This window comes from Galeopterus variegatus, unplaced genomic scaffold, assembly GCF_000696425.1.
Source record: "Galeopterus variegatus unplaced genomic scaffold, G_variegatus-3.0.2 Scaffold2798, whole genome shotgun sequence".
NCBI lineage: Eukaryota > Metazoa > Chordata > Mammalia > Dermoptera > Cynocephalidae > Galeopterus > Galeopterus variegatus.
In genome coordinates, this window is record NW_007728909.1 from 234,764 (window position 1) to 256,112 (window position 21,349).

General features: G+C 40.5%; 1 protein-coding gene across 1 annotated transcript in view; it reads right to left on the reverse strand.

Annotated features, from left to right (window-relative positions):
* Positions 1-18,690, reverse strand: part of PDE4DIP (phosphodiesterase 4D interacting protein) — a 153,448-nt gene extending 134,758 nt beyond the window's left edge. The window contains exon 1 of the mRNA XM_008583029.1: positions 18,550-18,690. Coding sequence (XP_008581251.1) covers positions 18,550-18,690 — 141 coding nt within the window. The remainder of the gene's footprint in view (positions 1-18,549) is intronic.
* Positions 18,691-21,349: the final 2,659 nt, after the last annotated feature.

Here is a 21,349-nt window from a genome sequence, read left to right on the forward strand (position 1 = left end):
ATAAGCACCTACTTTGTACGTACAAGGCACTCTGATAGGTACTAAGAAGAGCAAGACAGACACATCACAGTCCTCAGGGAATTTACAGCTTATGGAGGTAAACCGATAATTATAGTGGAGTGTAATAAACAGAATCCAGAATCAGATACCTGTATGGAAATGCACACAGGTGGCAGATGTAAACAGCAAAGATGCACAAATCAATGCAGGTTCATTGTGTAACTCATGGCTTTAGCCTTAATGAAACACTCCTAGACCCAACTCAAGACATATCATATCATACCTTCGGTCACGCATCCTTCCAAGCATCACAGTTCTAGTCTTTTAGAGAACAGGTATATAAATCTGAAACTATAGCACTAACAAGGGAAAATAAAGAATCTAGCAATGAGGGTAGTGGTATGGTACAATGCAAAGTATAGGCTTTAGAACCAAATTGGTCTGGGTTCGAATACCAGCTTTCTCACATTCTATTAGGTTGAGCCACATGCAAATGCAGATATTCAACCATTTTTTACAGTTTCACATAGTTCATCTTCTCTATTCTAGAGATAGATCACTTTAAACTAAGTATCAGTTCCTTCAGGTGTTAATTTTTTTTAAAATGGTGCTAATATCACTACCTTTCAGAGACATTGTGAAAATTAAATGAGAAGATGTAAATGAAAATACCTGATATATAGCAGATGTTCAATAAACGTTAGTTTCCCCAAAGGTAGTCAGATGCATAAGTCATAAGGACAGGTAGCTATTTCTGATTAACACTGAATTTGGGAACCCCCCAAAAGATAGATTAAAATGAGATGTCTTTGGATTTTGATAGTGGGGGAGGCTATACGTTTGTAGGTACATAAGTGGGGGCAGGAAGTATATAGGAAATCTCTGTACCTTCTGGTCAATTTTGCTGTGAACCTAAAACTGCTAAAAAAAAAAATAGTCTGTTAAAAAAAAAAAAGCCAAATGGGGAAAATGAAGTGTTTTGTTTGCTTCATTTAGACTCAGTGCAGAGGTCCCAAGATACAGGCTGCTTTCATGTTCACACTGATCTCCAGTTAAACCCTTCTCAGTGTGTCATGAGCTATTCATTCTCTGCGGTCACTCTGTTAAAATCTTGAGTCCCATAAGCCTCTGTTGATCTGGCCCAACTGAGCTGGCAAGAGAGAAAACATACACATAAATACCAATGATCTCAATGATTCTCTCCCCTCCCCAGGACATTCCTTAGCAGGACAAACCTTTCTCACTTGGCTGGAGCCTCTTGTTCACAAATAGGCCTGGCGGGGCTTAATTTAGCAAAGTACAGGCCCTCTGCAAAAGCCAGGGTGAGGCTGGAGCCTCTGCAATGCCCCAGAATCCCCTGTGTGATGTAAGGAACACAGCCCCACTGAAGGAACTACAAAGATACACAGAATGATCGGTTTCTCTCAGCTATTTAGGAACTGAAGCTCATGAGAACCATACTTTACTTTCCTTGACTTCTCACACTAGTGTTTTCTTTGAGTAGAAGTTATAGAACTGAGAACAAAGTAAAAAATTACTTTGAAATATAAAACTATATTAATTTTTCTATAGATAAATTAGTACATAGGAAACCTATGGCCTGCTAAGTATTTTTAAGTTATTTGTGACATCTAACATAATCTGACATTTATTCCCAAATTCAGCTTTCAATTCTGGGTTGACACTTGCTTTGACCTATTCTCCAAAATGGACAAAGCCACTCATTGGTGTTCTGCAAAGCCCAGGAGAGTTTTTTCTTATATTGAAGCTTACATAACAAACTGAACTCTGAGTTCTAATTTCTGGATGTCCCTCCTCCCTGGAAGCCTAGTTGTGTCCTGAAGCCAGGTCCTATGATCAGGCAACTTCTGAAGTTATACTTCTGCTCGGGACAGCACTTACTCTACAGCTATGCCATCCAGGAGGCAAGCATGAGCCACACGTGACTTCTAAACCCCTGAGATGTGACTAGTCCAAACTGAAATGTGGTGTAAATATTTCAAAGACTTGGTACACACTAGATTTCAAAGACTAACTACGACGAAAGAATGTAAAATCTCATTAATAATTTTTAAATGTTGATTTTGTGTTGAAAAGATACTATTTTAAACATATTATTAACATTAATTTCACATTTCTTTTTACCTTTTTTATTGTAGCCACCAGAAAATTTTTAATTACATGCATGGCTTGCATTACATTTCTGTTGGACAGTGCCGCTGTACAAGATATTAGGGAAAAGATGTACTAGCTTTAAGTACATTACGTAAAGACATACTCTGACCCACACCACAGTTAATCCTATGGTATAACAGCACCTCAAAGAGTTTTGTGGGGTTATGGTATTCATCAACCATCAAAATAAGAAATGACTCCTGCTAATTATAAATGAAGCAAACAGGAGTGATAACAGGCACGACACTGAACAAGAGTCAGCATCACAGTACCACCCAAACTATGCTCAGACACCAAACTGTAAGTTAATGAGAGCAGGGACTTCCTCTGTCTTCTCACCATTGCATCCCTATTGCATGAACAGTGCCCATACACAGAAGATGACTATGAATTTATCAAATGAATGGATTTTCAAAATAAAAACATAGGCCACTCGAAAACAATTTTTACTGGTAAAAATTTCCTCTTCTGGGCCAGCCCCATGGCTCGCTCGGGAGAGTGCAGTGCTGGGAGCACCGAGGCCACAGGTTCGGTGGCCTCCTATATGGGGGTGGATGGTGCGCTCACTGGCTGAGCGTAGTGCAGACCATACTGTGCCAAGGGTTGCGATCCCCTTACCAGTCCAAAAAAAAAAAAAAAGTTCCTCTTCTTATTCTGTTTATTTCCTCAATTTTTTTGCTTACTACTTCCACCAACCCCTGTCTTAGAGAGACTGATCAGTTCCAGGAAGAGGTAGAGGTTCAGCTGGATTGCTGCAAAGCCAGTGGCTGGGCCTCTTTGGGGAAGGAGATAGCAAAGGTGGAAGGAGAGGGAAAGGTGGCTCCCTGTTGACCTCTTCTGCACAGATGAGCCTCATCTGCAACTTCTAGGGTATTTGCAAGCAATCAACACACATTTTCTGTATTTCTATTATGGGTTCAACAATTTTATGTTGAAGGCTATGGAGGAAGTTTGAGATAAATCCAGTCTACAAAGTGTTTATAATCTAGAAGGAGAGATTTTTTTAAATGTGTACATGAAAAGATAATTACCAGGCAGGGAGTAAATAATATGTGCCAAATAATGTAACTGAACTGCAATTACTGGAAGAACACAGAGAGGGAGACAAGGTTTCAGGCAGTAGTGATGAGGAAAGTCCCACCTGAGCAGGTAGAATCAGAGTTGGAATCTGAAAAATAAGTAGGGTTTAAGTATGCGGAGAGAAAAGATATGGGTATTCCAGGTGTGAACAAGGATGTGTCAGTAGGAATTAGCACACATGAGCGAGAGTAACTCAGTTGAGGAGTATGTTAGAAAATACATGTGGGGGAATAAAGCTTGCTTCGTCACGGATAATATTGAAATCCGGAGAAAAAAACTGACAGTCTCCTACCAGCATATCTATACACCTACCAGCATCTGCACTCAAATACCCTCCCTGTCTTTCCATACATCAACTATCCATGCTCCTATCTAAAGCCAAACCTCTCACTTATGCACAAAGTTTCATTCTCTCTAATTCTCAAAAACAACACCCGGAAAGTCTCCCCTTTCTCCTCCATCAGTATTTCACTTTCTATTGGAAAATTCTGTTGGTGTATAAACATGCTATTTATTCATCGATCTTTTAAAAAATCCAGCATGGACTCTATACCCTTACCAGTTACTGTCTCATTTCTTTGCTCTCCATTGAAACAAAACTCAATGTAATCATTTACTCTCATTGACTCCAATTCCTCCCCTCTCATTTTTTCTTAAACCCACTACAATCAGGCTTTTGCCTTTACCACTCCACCAAAACTACTCTAATCAAGATCACTAATGACATTCATGTTAAGTCCAAAGGTCAATTCTTAGCCATCATATTACTCAAGCTGTCAGTGGCGTTACGGAAGGTTGATCCCTCCCTCTCCCATTGCACACTTTCTTTGCTTGGCTTCCAGAACTCCAGACTCCTTTGGTTTTCTTCCTACTTCACTGGTTTGTACCTGTCTTGTCTCCTTTGCTGATTCTTCCTCTTTTCTCCAAACCATTAATGTTAGAGTGACCCAGGGCTTAGTCTTTGGGCCTTTTCTCTTCACCCTTGGTAGGCCTAACTCCCTTGATCTCATACAGTCTCATGGATTTAAATGCCATCTACATGCTGATGACTCACAAATTTATATCTCCAGCCCAACCCTTCTGTCAGAACTTCAGACTTACATACTCAACTGCTAACTTGATATTGCCACATGAAGTGTATAAAAAATATCTCAAACCCCAAATGTCCAAAATTGAACTCCTACTCTCCATCCTCAAACCTGCTCCATCCCATAGCCTTCCTCATCTCAATTATGGCAACTCCATACTTCCAGTTGTTTAGGCCAAAAACCCTGGAGTCTTCCTTGATTCCTTTCTTTCTCTCACATTCCACATCTAATAGGATTTGCTACCTTCACTATTTCTCCCCACATCAAGTGCTATTCCCTTAGTCTGATCACCATCATCCTTATATGGATTACTGCAGTGTCTTCCTAGTAGTCCTCCTGGCTTCTGCCCTTGCCCTTCTGTGGCCTATTCTCAATACCATAACAGAGTTTTTTCAAAAGTCAGATAGAACAGTCACTTGTTAGATCACTCCTCTGCTAAAAACCCTTCAATGGCCTCCCATGTCACTCAGATTAAAAGCCTTTAAAATTATCTACAAGGGCCTACCTGATCTGCACCAGCCCCTCCCCTTAGGGGCCTCATCTCCCAGAATTTATTATACCTTTTGCATGTTGCTTCAGCCACAATGGCTTTCTTGCTGTTTCTCTGCCTGGAATATCCTTCCACCACTTACTCGTTTGGCTAACTTTCTCATCTTTGTTGTTTAAAAATCATTTTCTGTGGTTTAGCCACTTTGGGAAACAGTTTGGCAGTATCTTATGGATTGAAATATATGCTTATTATATGACTTAACAGCTCCACTACTGGGTATTTACACAAGGGAAATAAAGACTTATACATGAATATTTATAGCAGCTTTATTCACAATAGCTAATCACTGGACGCAACCCATATGTTCATAGGCAGATGAATGGATAAACAGATTGTGTTATATTCGTACAATGGAATACCATCAGCAATAAAAATGAATGGACTACTGATACAAACAACCTCAAAATCACTATGCTTAGTGAAAGAAGCCAGATACCACAGTCTGTACTGTATGATTCTATTTATAAGAAACTCTAGAATATACAAAACTAATCTATTGACAGAAAACAGATCAATGGTTTCCTGCAGCCAGATGTGTGGGAGGGCTGGCATTAATGGGACATATGGCAACTCTTTGGGGGTGACAGAAATATTTTATATCTCGATTGTGTGGTGGTTGTTACATGGGTGTATACATTTGTTAAAACTCATCAAACTGTATACTTAATAAAGTTGATTTAAACAAAAAGATGAAAGGAAAAGCAAAAGTGATAAAGGAAGTGGCAATGCAAACAACCAAGCACAAAAGGTAAGTGAGGAGCTTGTCCAGGATGCTTTCATTGCCTCGAGTCAGCTTGGAGGGCTAGGAGTGCTATGAAGGTAGACCCGGGAACAAATCTTCCTCCACTGGTCACTCTCATGTTTCTTTCCTTCCCTTCCTATACCATCTCTGCAAAAAAAGAGTGGAAGATAGTGTGGTGGACAGACCGTAACCCCATGATTCCTGCCTCCTGGTGTTCATGTCTTCATGTATTCCCCTCCGTCTGTCTTTGGGAAGGGACTGTAACTTGCTTCTAACCAACAGAATATGGAAAAGGTGATGGATATCACTCCTGTGATTGGGTTAAGAATTAAGACTCTGTCTTGCTGTAGAGTCTCTCCTTGATGACTTAAAGTGGCCATGTGTGGAAAGCCCACATGGCAAGGAACAGTAAGTGGTAAGGAACCCTGGGCAGCCTCTAAGCCACAGCTAGCAAGAAGTCAAGGTCTTCAGTTCTACTGGCACAAGGAAATGCATTCTGCTGACAACTCAAGTGAGCTAAGAATCAGATCCTTTTTCCCCAGTCAAGCCTCTAGATGAGAATGCAACCTGGCTAATGCCTTGGTTGAAGCCTAGTGAGACCCTAAGCAGAGAACCCAGCTAAGCTTTGCGTGGCTTCCTGACCCATGTACACTGTGAGATAATAAGTAGCGGTGTGTGTGGGTGCGGGTGGGTTGATGTAGGTGTTTTAATTCACTTTCTAAGTATGGCCTTCCCTGATCACTCTAATACTGCAACCTGCTCTCCACTCTTGCACTTTTTGACACACTTACCCTGCTCTACTGTTTTTTCTTTTTTTCCCCAAAGAGGATGTTCACTTTCCAACATTCTATATATTTTATTTATTTATAATATTTATTGTTCATTGTCTGTCTAACCATGATGGAATATAAGTTCCATGAGGGCAGGAATGCTTATCTGTTTTGTTCATTGATACATACTCCAACCATCTCAAATACAATCTGGAACACATATTTTTAAATGAATAAAGCCTAATCTTTAAGTTTAAACTAGGATCAATTTATTCGTATCCTCAGCAGGGACAGAGAATAGTTAATTACTACCTGTTACATACTGAGACTTCATGTACCTAAAATCCACTATTAGGTCACCTCTAAGTCTGTTCTTCCCCAATGTGAAAAATCTCAGTTTCGAAATTGCACTTTTCTCATAAGCTTCATTTTCTAATGTTTTAGTTTGGTTTGAAGAATTTCCTATTTACTCTGAATTTCTGGAGTTGCATACCAGATTCAGCACAAGTGTCAGGGCAGTGTATGGGGATAAGGATAGCCCAGGTTCTATTGCATTTCACATGGCAATTTGTACCTGTTTTGTAAGTAAAAATGAGGTCAATGTCACCTTTTACTGCAGGTATGTCAATACAGCAATGCCACCTCTTCCTGCCACAATCTTGGTGAAAGCTACTATGAAAATAGATAACATTTTACTAAAGCTCTTTCTTTCTCTTCAGTCAGACCTGATACAATGTAGAGTTATTCACTGAAAAACATCATTTGCATTTGAAAGAGTGACTAACTTTAAATTCTAAAGAATGCGCCAATGCCTTGCTTATTAACTGTAGAATTAGGCCATGTAGCTGCTGGGATACCAGTTACACTCTCTGAGAATATTAATGGCAAATTTGGTCCTGTGAAAAATGGGGACAAGATACCCACTTCACAGGGCTCTTATGTGTTGAGATTAAATGGGTATAATATGCATAACACAGTGCCTGGCACATAGTAAACGCTAAATGGATTTCTTCCCCCACAGGATTTAAACGGGAAGCATTTAGCATTTACTTTCCATGTGCGTGAGTGAATTTGGGAAAAGGGAGAGAGGATACAGGGCAAAGAAGAACAGAAAAGGCCTAAGAATACTAATACCGGAAGGTAGTTCAAGACTTAGGCCTAGAAACCTCTCCTGGAGATAAGTAGCTACAAATGATAGAAAAGGAGTCTTCAGGCTGTTTTCATCATAACCATTTATTTTCCTCGATCTTAATACAAGATCCTTAGGTACTGGTTAAAGACCTTGGCGCCTTGAAGAAGTAGATGAAACAGGAGAGGAGAGAGGAGAGAGAGATTAGGAAGCTAGCAATTGAGGGCCAACTCAGAAAGCCTGAGGTGGAATTCCATTCCTAACTGATATCACCACCCTCTAACTGTAGCAATTCATGCAAGCCCCTCTATGTCGCTCTGACAGAACCGTTTTCACACAGCTGAAGGAACTCCTCTGTTCCGACCCCAGCTTTGCAGAAGATGGCAGGCACTGGTTACTGCTTTGCTAACTCACAGTCCTCTGAGGCTTCAAATGGTTTGGCAGCAATCTGGGCTTCCCCACAATCCCACAGTGGAAGGGTCAGAGAGAAAGCATAGGCTTAGGATGGATACTGCTCCCTACCTGTAAGGGATCTGCTCCTCAAAGCCTCAGAGGTTCACTACCTTCATTTGATTTCTGTGCCGAGAAAACCCTGGGATCCAGCCCTGGCAACAGCAGTTCCTGATTTTAGAGCAGGTATGTTGTCATCAATTGAGTTGTGCTGGATGGGCAAGACTAGGTGTATATTTGTATTGAGCAGATACTCAGCTTGACTGGAGAGAACTTGGATAGGGAGGTCTGATGGAGTATCTCTGAGAGAGGCAGCAACCTATGTGACCTGAGGGAGAAGATCTGAGATTTACCAAAGAAAAGTGACCTGGAAGGACTAGCTTTCTTCAGATCCTTCATCAGGGCCTAGACTCTCCTTTTGCAGCTCCAGGTCAGGGCCTTCACACCGGCAGCCTCCCTCCACTTAGGGGCTTTAGAGGGCATCCTCTTCCCAAGCCTCTATGTGGGCTGTCTGAGGCCCTGTGTGAATGAAGAGGTGGCTTCTAGCCCTTCATGGCAGCAGGGCTTACATGAGGTTGGGAGATGAAAATTCCTCTCCCCAAGCCTCTATGTGGGCTGTCTGAGGCCCTGTGTGCATGAAGAGGTGGCTTCTAGCCCTTCATGGCAGCAGGGCTTACATGAGGTTGGGAGATGAAAAGCTGGCATTACAAAGCAGCCTGTGCCTTTCGTTCACTCCCAACCTCTTTAAGCCAAGTTTCCAAATAACAGGGATGGTAACTGCCCAGTGTGGCTCAAAGTCACTTCTAAAGTTGCTTGGCAAAAAGCCACCTGACTATTACTTAGCTCTCCACAGAACAGCTTGTACCAAGTGGGATCACTGTCTTTTGGTGTGTGGGTGGATTAGCTGCTATTTAACATGATAGGGCAGGCCACTCTCCAGTTTGCACCAGCTCCCACTCTGTGCCTTCTCCGTGTATAACAGAGCCTCATTTCTCTGTGCATTTCAACTTCTTTAGATGAGATGCCAAAGGCCAGAGAGCAGGAAGCAGAGCAAAAGAAAAAAGAATGCTCACAGTGGCTTTTGAAAACATGGATAAAACTCTTTGGGAGGGGGAGTGTAGGCTGAGGTACTAAATATTTTCTTTCAGCGAAAGGAACAGGGTTCAGAATCACTTATCCATGAATTAGTCTAGCTCTTGCTGTGTGTGTGTTCTATTTTAGACCAGTAATGCAAAGGGGAAGAAAAACTAGCTTCTGACAAGTACATAAATTTCTTTAATTTTTGTTAAAGACCAAGGAGGTTATTGTAAGCAGCGTGGACAGGTAGTTAGGCCTCCTTGATTCTAGTCTCAGCTTGGAGACTAGAATCCCCCACTAATTTTCTGTGTGACATTAGGCAAATTACTTTACCATTCTGTGCCTCGGTCTTCATATTTTTAAAATGAAGGGTTTATTCATTAGGAGAAGCTGAGTGAATGGCATATAGGAACTCTGTACTATCTTTGTAACTTTGCTGTAAGTCTACAATTATTTTAAAGTAGTTTTCTTAAAAAAGGAAGAAATTATAGAGATTATCTTCAATATCCTCTCTAGCTCTAAACAGTGATTCCATGTTCTTATTTATCTCCCTTCAAGTGAGTCTCTTTTTAGCTACCCAAACATATATCAAAGCAGTATTTTGCCTCACTCCTCTTGCCGCAGACAAGATGTTGATTAGTCCCAGCACAACCCATTTTTTGCATTTAACATATCTGATGCCCTGGGCAAAAGTTGAAATCTCCAAAAACACATTAAAAACACCCCATCCATATCCACTCTCTTCCTGCAAACAAGTGAATTCATCCAGTTGAGAAAAGCTGTTTCTGGCAGTCCCAGCTTTTCCCTAGTAACTGGTCTAATTATAACTCCAGCTACCTGGTAAGAGCACCACATTTCCCTGTCATTGGCTGGCAGTCTGAAAGCCATCTCAGCTCTGCTGGCACCTCCCATCCTGAAGAGCCATCAGAGAAGTGAAAAGACTGGGAGGAGGAGCAACTACCTAGGCTAGGGTGAGAACATCCCAAGAGACTGCCCAGAATCACAGAACTTCACAGCTAGGATAGATGTTAGTGTCAGTCCTGATCCAGCCCACTTATTTTAAACACACAAAAAAAAACAGGGGCCCAGAAAAAAATGATGTCTTAGCCAGGAACTTGGCAGTTTTCTTGATTCTCTCCCCTCAATTCTCCCACCCCAATCAATCACCTACAGATATTTTACCTCCTAAATATTTCAAAGATCAGTTCCCTGCCCTCTATTCCTATAGCCACAGCCCTCATTTACGCCCTTGTCTTCTTTTGCTTGGTGTGTTTGTTCTCAGGACGTTCTGCCTTATTTTCCTTGAATCCATCTTCCCCACCCACCAGGGGATCTAACAGGTTCCCTGCTACTTAAAGCCTATCAGCGGCTCCTTATCATTTTCAGGATAAAGTCTACACTCTTTAAAATGACACAAAAGACTGTGCCCTGCATACCCTTCAGCCTCATTCTATATGTAGTACTTAAATTCAGCAACACAAACCATTTATGATTCTGTGCACACACCTTGTGTTTTCCTGCCTTGAGGCTTTTGCTTATGTCAAAAACCCTCTCCTTCCACCTCACCATCCATTGACTGACTAATGCTTATTTCCCTTTGAAGACAAAGCCCAGGGGTCCTCTCCTCTGAGAATCCTTTGTCGGGCCGGCCCGGTGGTGCACTGCTACAGTGCGCCACTTGGGAGCGTGGCGGCGCTCCCGCCGAGGGTTCGGATCCCACATACAGACCGGTTCCTGCTCACTGGCTGAGCGAGGTGCGGGCGCAACACCGAGGGTTGCGATCCCGTTGCCGGTCCCGGTCTGGTACGGGTGCGACACTGAGGGTTGCGATCCGTTGCCGGACACGAAAAAAAGACAAAAAAAGGAAAAAAAAAAAAAGAATCCTTTGTAGATTTTCCTTCTATCTACTCCATTCATTTGGCATAGAGATGCCTCCTTTGAGTGCCCTTATACTTTGTACAGCAGTCCCTCCATCCACACTTTTGCTTTCCATGATTTCAGTTACTTGTGGTCAAGTGCAGTCCAAAAATACTAAATGGAAAATTCCAGAAATAAACATTCACATAACTTTTGTTATAATATATTGTTGTAATTGTTCTATTTTATTATTAGTTATTGTTGCTGATCTCTTACTGTACCTAATTTATAAATTAAACTTTGTCATTGGTACATATGTATAGGAGAAAACATAATACAGTAGTGTATATAGGGTTTGTATTGTCCATGGATATAGGCATCCACTGGGTGTCTTGAAATGTATCCCCTGAGGATAAGGGGAAACTACTGTACATATCTATATTACTGCTATTTTTTTTTAAACCACACCCTGTCACCTGTGTTTTGCTCATCTTTGAAGTCCCAACTTCCAGCCTAGTACTTGGAATAATGTAGGTACCCAATTAATGTGTGTTAATGAATGAATGGATAAATCCAAAGTTCTCCATGATTTGTCCCCTGCTTACCTTTTCAGTCTCATCTTACCACCACCACAAGCCCTCCTTACCACATGTTCTAGCCATACTGAATGACTGGAAGTGTGCCAAGTACACAATGCTTTTTCCTGTCTCTGTGACTTTGTATATTCTTTTTCTACTGTCTAAAACACCTTTCCATGTTCCATTTTGTGTTCTTACCTTTTAAAATTCAATTCAAACTTCACACATTTGGCAAGGCTTTTCCTGGTGGATTTTATTGTTCTCAGTACTATAGAGCAATCTGTACATGCCTCTACAGTAGCCCTTAGTATAGCATTTTTATTTATTTGTTGATGTCTTTCTACACCAGCATCCAGCACAGTAGCTGGTATATGGTAGATAATTAACAGATATTTGAATACATGAATGCATGTGTACGAACAGGAGTAAATGAATGGCCAAGGTAATATTGCAAATAGAGGAAACATTTGAGACAGGAATTTACAATGCCTATTCTTTCAACTATAACATGCTACTTCTATCAATGTGTAAATTTTGATGTACATAATTAAAAGAAAGAAGTGGCTCTGTAATAAGCTCATGCAGAAGTATAAATTATGTAGACCTTGTTAAGGGGATAATTGAAAGCAGATTAGAATTAGGGTCCAAAATTTAGTTTGGTATTTGTTTCCCAGTGATTGGAAAAAAAATTCTTAAGTATTCAAAGGCAAAAAAAAAAACCCCTTCAATGGGCAAATATTATACATTCTAATTAATAGTTCTAAAAAAGTGAGAGAAGCTGTGTTAAGCAAAAACAGAAAACAAAGTTGATTTTGGTCAGGGGTTCCACTGTTTTTGAAAGTAACTATGGAAGTTATGGGAAAGTTGCTTTTTTAAAAAAAATTATTTTGGTGAAATATGAATAACAAAATTTGCCATTTTATCCATTTTTAAGTACACAGTTCTGTGGCATTAAGTACATTCAAAATGTTGTGCAACTACCTATCACCACCATACATTTACAGAACTCTTTCCCCAGCCGAAACTCTGTACCCATTAAATATTACCTTTCCTCCTTCCCTCACCCCTGGCCATCTCCATTCCACTTTCTGTCTTTATTATTTGACTAGTCTAGGTACCTCATATAAGTGGAATCATATAATATTTGTCCTTTTGTGATTGGCTTCACTTAACATTATGTCCTCAAAGTTCATCCACGTTATAGCATGTGTCAGAATTTTCTCCCTTTTCAAGGCTAAATAATATTCCATCACATGTATATTCCAAATTTTGTTTATTCATTCATCTGTCAATGGAAAGTTGGGTTGCTGCAACCTTTTGGCTAATGTGAATAATGCTCTTTTGAACATAGGTGTACAAATATCTGTTTGAGTCCCTGTTTTCACTTCTTTGGAGTATATACCCAGAATGGAATTACTAGATTATATGGTAATTCTATTTTAATTTTTTGAAGAATTGCCATACCGTTTTCTACAACATTTGCACAATTTTACATTCCCTCTGGCAATGCACAAGTGTTCCAACTTCTCACATCCTCACCAACACTTATTGGGTTTTTTGTTGTTGTTTTTTATTTTTTATATAATAGCCATTCTAATGTGTGTGAAGTTCAAAAAATGTTTAACCAAGAACACAAGTATTGGTTATAAATATTTAATGAATGAAGTCTTCTTCATTCCCAAAAAGAAATGGATAAGTGTGCCTTCATGGACCTCAGAGAGCTGAGAATGGGGAATCAGAGTGTACACAGACATGGACACACATGGATCCACATGGACCATGTTCATACTACTCTTCCAGAGAGTTTAAAAATGGTTTGGCTAATGTAATTAACCTTTTCTCCCTCTTTTTTTATGTTCCTCCCTTCCTTATCATACACATCTCTTAAAGTTCATGTAAGTAAAACAGAAAAAGACTCAGCCGCTAATTAAACAATGTATACAAATGTAAAAACAGAGCCAACCCTGCTAAATATAAAAAGAAAACCATTAAATCTGGCAACAGCAGCCACACAGCCACTTTAGACAATGTGTGTCTCCAGGTATGCAGGATAGCAATAATAATCCTCTCCATTTATTGAACATCGAATATATTAAAATGTGTTTACATATGGGGAGGAGAGCAGGGCAGGAAATCATGCCTCCAATTTAGGAAACTAAGGCTCACTTGGCCAAGGTCATGTAGCTAGAAAAGTGTAAATTAAGAATTCAGGCATCCTTAATGAGTCCAAAAATTTGCATCCCTACAGTTTGATAACCCTCCAAGATACTCATCCTTTTCTAATAGTCTTCCATTGGTTCAAGTCAAGGATCCTAAATCTTACAGCCTCAAGGAGTTTCTGAACTTTCCTGAACTTTTGGGTGCTTAGTACAGTAAGTATGCATGTACTGTTACCATACTGCCCAAAGCCTAAAGAAATCAGGCTAGGACTAAAGAAAATCAGTGATCCGAAAAAAAATCTAATAAACTCAGCCTTTCTTATTCATTCTCTTTGAAGGAACATTTGTATCTGAGGATACCAGGGTAAATTGTTGCAACAGGGACACTTTGGATTATATCATGTTATTTATACATAGGCAAAATAAAATGGAGAATTGAGACAAATAGGACAAATAGTCCCAAATCCACTATAAAGGTAAAAGAAACTGATTTAGAATAAAAAATGGTCCAGAGCAAAAGTGTCCAGTAATTGAGTTATCTGAATAATTTTGTCAGCTCTCAATTTGTCACAATAATGGCAAATATTTATTGAGAGCTTACTAATGTCATAGGCATTGTTCAGAGTTCAATTAATTGGCTGAGTTAATCTTCCTCCAGACCCTATAAGAGAGGTTTTACTACTATGGTCACATCAGCTCAGAGAAATTATAGTATTTGCCCAAGTTAACACAGGTTTAAGTGCTAGAAACAAGATTTTATCTGAGGTCTGTCTGGTTCGTAGCTCCTAACTACTATGCCCCGCGATAGCAGAATAGTAGAAACAACGAAAATTTGGTAGGCAAATAAAAGCAGTAGAATGTTTACCATAGCCATAGAACTATGCTATTTATAAACCTCTGAACTTGCTGAGAGAAAATATCTAATCTCAAAGATGGGAAAACCAAAGTTTCAATCTCAAAGAATTCAGGCAGTTTATGAGTTAGAAAATAATGGAACACAGCTCTCAGCTTAAGGCTGAATACACTTCAGTCTTACAGCATTAGTTATATCTATTTAAACACTGACTCTCTCTGGTCCAGGAAGACAATGCTCTGTTTCTCCTGATCCTTTTGCTATTGGATCTGGCCCTGTCAGATTTTAAATTCTGTTCTTAGAATGGAACTGTCAGTCCTTTTGAAAGCAACCTTGGGTAATAATAAATTTGCACAAGATGAGCAAGTAAATAGTCATCATGGGGGCAAAACACAGTGGATAGTGGATTTGTGTTCTGTTGGAGATTGGGTGTTTACTACATAGCAGTGGATTTCATAAATTCCAGGGTCAGGCATGTTTCTAGTGGCGGCACCTCAGCTATATGAGAAGATGCAGGATTAGGTAATCAGCAATGAGGAAGTCAGCCAAGTTGCCACCCAGAAATTACTTACCACAGCAGCTGCAGTCAGAAATGCTAACAAGCCAGGCTCCCTAGGAGGGGGCCATACTCAGCTGTGGACCACTCACAGCATTTTCTAACTTTACTTTGCTCCAGAATTGGGGACTATATGTACTGCAATGGTTTTTTCTTTGCTTGCTTGCTATATATGTTTAAAATTGTCTTCCTAAAAAACCAAATGTACAATTAATATTTGCTACCAAGAGGGTGGAGTGGTACCTTATCATGTAGGTATATGTTCCAGTTTATCTGTGCTGAGGGTAAACAGCCTCTTACATTATAAAAAATTTATTATTATTTACAAAAATTGAAGCTTAAAGGATAGTTTACCTTAAATGCTTAACAGAAAAGAAGCCAGTTTCAACAAACCAACTTTTACGTATAATTTAATACTATTTTATTAACCCATGGCTAGTATAGTTCTTAGAATTATTTCTCAATTCTCTAAACAGCTTAAAAGAGAGAAATGATTAACTCCTTTTTTATTTACTTGCTTTGAAATTGATACTCCTTGGTTTTTACATAACTCTAGCTCTTATAACTTCTCTTACAATTAAAATCCTTGTTGCTTCCTTTACAATTAAGGATTATTTCTATTTTAGTCTCTCCCTCAATCAGTTACCAAAAGGAGGACTTACCACTTGGGAAGAGAAAGATAACACCCTCTCTCCAGTCCTCTTTCCCCAAAGTTTCCCATATTTCCCTTCTCTAATGTCATGATGAAAAGCTAGAATGTTCTCACTAAAGTAATTTTTCACTCTTAAGAACAAATATCCCAACAAAAATCTGCAGTAGTAAAAATACATAAAACAATGAAGTAATTAATATTCACAGTAGACTTGCATCACATATGAGGGTACTTCAAAAATCTGGTGGAAAAATAAAAGTTAAAGATAATATGAATCTTCCCATAGAAGTCTTCTTGTATGTTTCACAAGCATCAGTTTTCTTAAAAAGTATACAACTTTCAAATATGGTGATTTAATGTTTTTACTAAATTTTTAAAAATGTTTTCCCAACACTAAAGAAAAATCAAGCTAAGTTTGGTAACAGAACAAAGCTCTAAATGCTGCTCTGAACCACCTGACTCACCACGTGATGCTGAGCATGTTACCCTCAGATGTCTTTTCACCAACATCACAGCTAATTAATCTTCCTAACCTTGTGGAATTATGATGTAAATAACAAGGATGAACATAAGACATATTCATGGGAATATATGAGGGTGACATTATAAAAAGTCAAATCTTCTCCTTTTTAAATATCATTAACTATTACTACTAGCCAGAATGTAATTATTATCCCCTCATATAAATATGATGCTATCAAGTTTACAAAGTGCTTTGGTATAAGTCTTCTTAATTCATCTTCATGGTTGCTATTTATTCACACAACAAATAACTCTCAGTGCCTGTGGCATCATGCTTAATGCCAGTTCTACAGAGGCTAGAACAGACTCAGAGAGGTTAAGTAACTTGCCTAGGTCCCCTGGTTGTCCAGGGCTCCTAAAGCAATGGTTTCCTAATCCTTTGTCTTTCCATCAAACAGAACTGCCCTAGTTTCTATCAATCCCTCATCACTACATAGTGTGATGGACTAATTTCAACTATAATGTTAATGATTGATAATGGCTTTATATGTTCTGCTTCCCAAATAATAAGAGCATTTTAACCTAAGCCTTTATTGCTTGTGAAATAATCATAGACAAATGAGAAGAGTAATGTGACAGGGAGATTGAACAAAGATTTGGTGAAAAGGGAAAGGAGGGGACAGAGTGGTTTGAGATCCCTCAAATCATATGATGTAGTAGCTGCCTGACTACTCTGTTCACGCTTAAAACTAGGTAGAGATAGGGCCATATCTACTTCCTGTATGGGACCCGTGTCAATACTGCAGTCTAGCAAAGGGGCTATCATAGTTGCATGTGACCCATTCCCCACCCCCTACCCCGTGCAGTTCCTATAATCTCATTAATCACACTTTTCCAGGAGAGAAATGGTGCCCTCTCACACCTCATCGAAAGTATTTCCTGGAGACCATCTCCTTAGGCAGTGCAGAGAGTGAGACCACATGATTCAAGCAGTCATTTGATTCCAGCTAAAAAAAAATCTTTCCCTGAAATTATCTAAGAAATTATCCGTTCCTTCTGACTTGCTTTGAAGACAGTTAATGGGAAAATTTCCTCCCTCTGCACAGTGAACAAATTCATTCACTATTCCTATCCTGAGGCAAATACTCCCCCTCGCTTTCTCTCTGTTACCAACCCTCACTTGGCAATATCCTCCTCAACCACTGGCAGCTCCAATGAGGCACACTCATTATATAGCAACATAAAAGATAAAAGGTAAATCTGGGCCACTTTCAGGAAAATTAGATTAAAACATGGAAGTTCAGGAGAAACAGGAAACAGGGTTAAATCTCTCAGATTTAGCTGTCCACATTAATTGAATTTTCCAAATAATCATTTGGGTCTCGCGGACACCAGCTATTCCTCTGATCCAAGATATTATCTAGCAGCCTCTAATGCTTCTTCTCAGTCTTCTACTTAACAGGACAGAGTAAGGCACACAAACAAAATGATAATGTTTGTATAGTCCTCTGGTGTTAACAGCTGGAAATTTAGAATCTCTGATTAAGTCAGAGAAAACGTACTTCAGGTCTTGCTTGTCCAGATACCAAGAGAGCTGAGGAAATCAATATTGTGGTTACCAGCTAGGCAGCTTAATCCTCTTAACCCGTAGTCTAATGTCCTCTTACCAAAGTGCTGTCTCATCTCACCCTCAACTCAGTCAATCCACTCCGTCTTCCTTTCCCATCCCAATCACTGGCCCATCAATCAGGATAGCCCTCCCCTCCAGGGAAGGTGGCATTCCCCCTAAATTGAACTATTCCTAACACTAAAAATGCCTAAGATTCTGGCTTAAAAGTATATCTGCAGTCTTTTTCAAAAACAAACATGAATTTCTCAAGGAACAGAAATGTTCTCAGCCCCTACCCTTTTCTCCATAACATCATCCTCCACCCTATTGAGCCAGAGCTAGAAGGCACCCTTCTGTAGTGGAATGTGTGGAAACTACCTGACTCAGAGTCACCTGGGGCGCTTGTTTAGAAATGCAAATTTCCAAGCTCCCCCTTTCACTTACTAAATCAGAATCACAAGGGTGAGGAATGGAATCTACATGTTAAACCAGCTCCCCAGGTTTGTTCCACACCAGTTCCACACTAGAGTTTGAGAGCCTCTGACAATCCAGCCCCCTCCCTTTACAGAGAAGGAAAGCAGAAAACAGCCACAGGAGAGGTGAGATGGGCTTGTCCAAGGTCACACGGCGGTAAGGGGACCAAACCTGGACGGAACCGCGCCTCTCTCGCTGACTAGCACAGAGCGGGCTAGGAAGAGCCTGGAACAGTGAAGGGTCGACCAACCAACCCGTGCCCCTGCCCCTGCCCCGGAGCGCACTCACCCGCTTGTAGATGTCCTCCCGGCTGGCCTCATACTTCTGTTGCATGCGCTCCTCCAGGAAGTAGATGCGCAGCTTGAGACTGAAGTTCTCCTTCTTCAGGTCATTGAGGTGCTGGGACAGAGTGCGATATCCATTAGACATGGTGGGCAACCCATGGGGAGGAGCATGCCAGAGCGCCCCCTCACCCCAGGAACATGGTGCAGCTGCACCGCCGCATGAAGCGAGCCGGCTGGGACGCTGCTGAGGCTGGGGAATGGACCGGGAGGCCGGGGCTATGGCGACATGGCCCCAATCGCGGCGCTCCCTGCGGGACTTGGGACTCGGCTCACTGCTGTGGGTGCTGGAGCACAGCGCACTTTCCTTTTTTACCTCGGGGAGATATTTGCGGAATCCCTGACAGAGGAACATGCTGCCTGAACTCAGACACAAGTGGTGTAACCCGACTCCAAGCCAGGACTCGGCTGTCACCCTCCTGGAGCCTCCCAGGCCCAACTGTAGGCAGTTAACAGCTTCTCAGGAAAACAGAGGGGACTGACCCCCAGAAGCTTCCAGGAAACAGGGAAGGGGAGTAAGTAAAGGTGGCAGCGAGGTTGCAAAGAAGAAAAGGAAATAAATGGGTGGGGTGAGGTATTTAAGCTCCTGGTGGCTGATTTGGACAATAAAACCCAAAGGAGTGTGACCAGAAGCAAGACATAAGGTTGCCATAGAGAAGAGCACATGTACAAAAAAATGGCCCACAAAATGGTGACCACATATCAAATATCCCCTTTCTGCCAGGTGCAAATCTGAAGGAACTACTAACCAGAGGAGTCTCCAATTTCCTTTGATGATCCAGAGCTCACCTCTAATCAGTTCCTTCCCAGTTTTCCTCCCCATGCATTTCAATCCTTGAGGCAGTTCAATTCATAGACTTTGTTACCATTAGCCTCCGCCATACACACCACAGCCACCCCCAAAGAAAGAGCAAATCTCCTAGCTCAGTGGAATCTTTGCAAACGCTGTTTACCGGTTACACACTCACAAAGAGGCAGGGTCAAGGGTTCCTCCCTCCATGGAAGAAGGGATGGGAAGAAGAGAATGTGGGAGAACAAGAGGGAGGGAGCCGTCATCCTGGAGCCCAGAGATTTCAGCCAGTCCCTGGTTCTTAACTCTGGCACCTGCCAAGTGGAGCCAGGCACTCATCACCAGATCCTGCTCATAAAGCAGTTTAAGATCCTTGAGTGACAGCTGCAACATTAGCAGGAAGTATTATTTATACCATATCACAGGGGACATTGAAGGTGACTGGGAGACAACCGCACAGCACAGATACTAAACACAGTTTCTTTGATGCAGTAGTACTAGGTTGAAAAAAAAATTAATATTAACATCCAAGGTAAAGGAAACTAAAAAAGTTTATACTGAATTTAAGGACTCAGTTCCTCCCCAGCCTACCTACTTTTCATTCTTCCAATTTCTTCTCAAACCTTCATAATAATTACAGTCAAAATCTCCTGAATACCCAGCAGGTAGTATACTGGGGATGGGGGATACAAAGATGAAGACAGTCCCAACCCTCAAAGAGCTACCTGGCCATACAGCTGATTGTTACATGTTAAGATATGTTTTACACTATAATCCTCCAAATCTGTATCTTTCAACGTTTTACATTTTGCACTGCAATACACACACACATACTTAACTGAAGTAACTGGTTCACAAAGCAGTTGTCACCATCACTATGTGTGATGCACTCTGACATTTTCTATTTCCCTCTCTGAAAGAGACCTGCTAAATTGATTTCATGACCCACCAATAAATTTCAGCCTGCAATTTGAAAAACATGGACTATATGGTAAACAGAAGAAGGAGTGATCGGTTCTTACTGGGGTGATCAGAGAAAGTTTCACTAGAAGTTGGATTTGCATTTTGCCTTGAAAGATAGAAAAAGTCTGAGTATAAATAAAGTTGCCTCAGGAGGATATAACTAGAACTGAGCATTCTCCCAAATAGATTTAGATTTTAAGTTGGCAACACACTTCTTACCACAGACAGTTGATAATTTAGGCCAAAATAATCTTTATTTATTTATTTTTTTAAATCTACACATTTAAAACTCATTTAACTATTTCCATTAACTCTGTACTCTTAGAATAAATGAATGTCATTTAGACTTAGTTAGAGACGGAGAAGAGAAGAGAAAAGTCTAAACTAAAACTCAAGAGATCCTTTTCTGGCCCCAGTTCTGTTGCTAAATAGCTGTGTGACCTTGGAGGTACACTTCTCTGGAGGCCTAAAGAGAAGAGAAGAGAAAAGTCTAAACTAAAACTCAAGAGATCCTTTTCGGGCCCCAGTTCTGTTGCTAAATAGCTGTGTGACCTTGGAGGTACACTTCTCTGGAGGCCTAACTGTTCTCATTTATAAAATGAAATGGTTGAAAATAAGGGTTTTTAAGGCCCTTTCCTGGTCTAAGCTCTTAGAAGGATAACCTAGTTATTATCACCTCCATTTGGCTCAAGGGGAGCCAGGCTGCCAGATTCTAGATTAGTGCTTAATCATGCTTTGGCTATCTACTTGGATTCCTTTATCATGTAAGATAATTTAATAAAAGTTTCATGGGAAGTAAAACTGCATATGAATGTAGGGTATTCTTATCCAACCTAGATCTTTCTGCACATTTAGGCCTATTTCCTGTTATGCTTCGTGATACGTTGTTCTTCTATCTCTCTGGCCCCATTTCTGTGTTTTTGTTGGCTCCTTAAAATGGGTACTTAAATGATGGTAATTCCTTAGCCTTCTATTTTTTTTCTCTTCACACTCT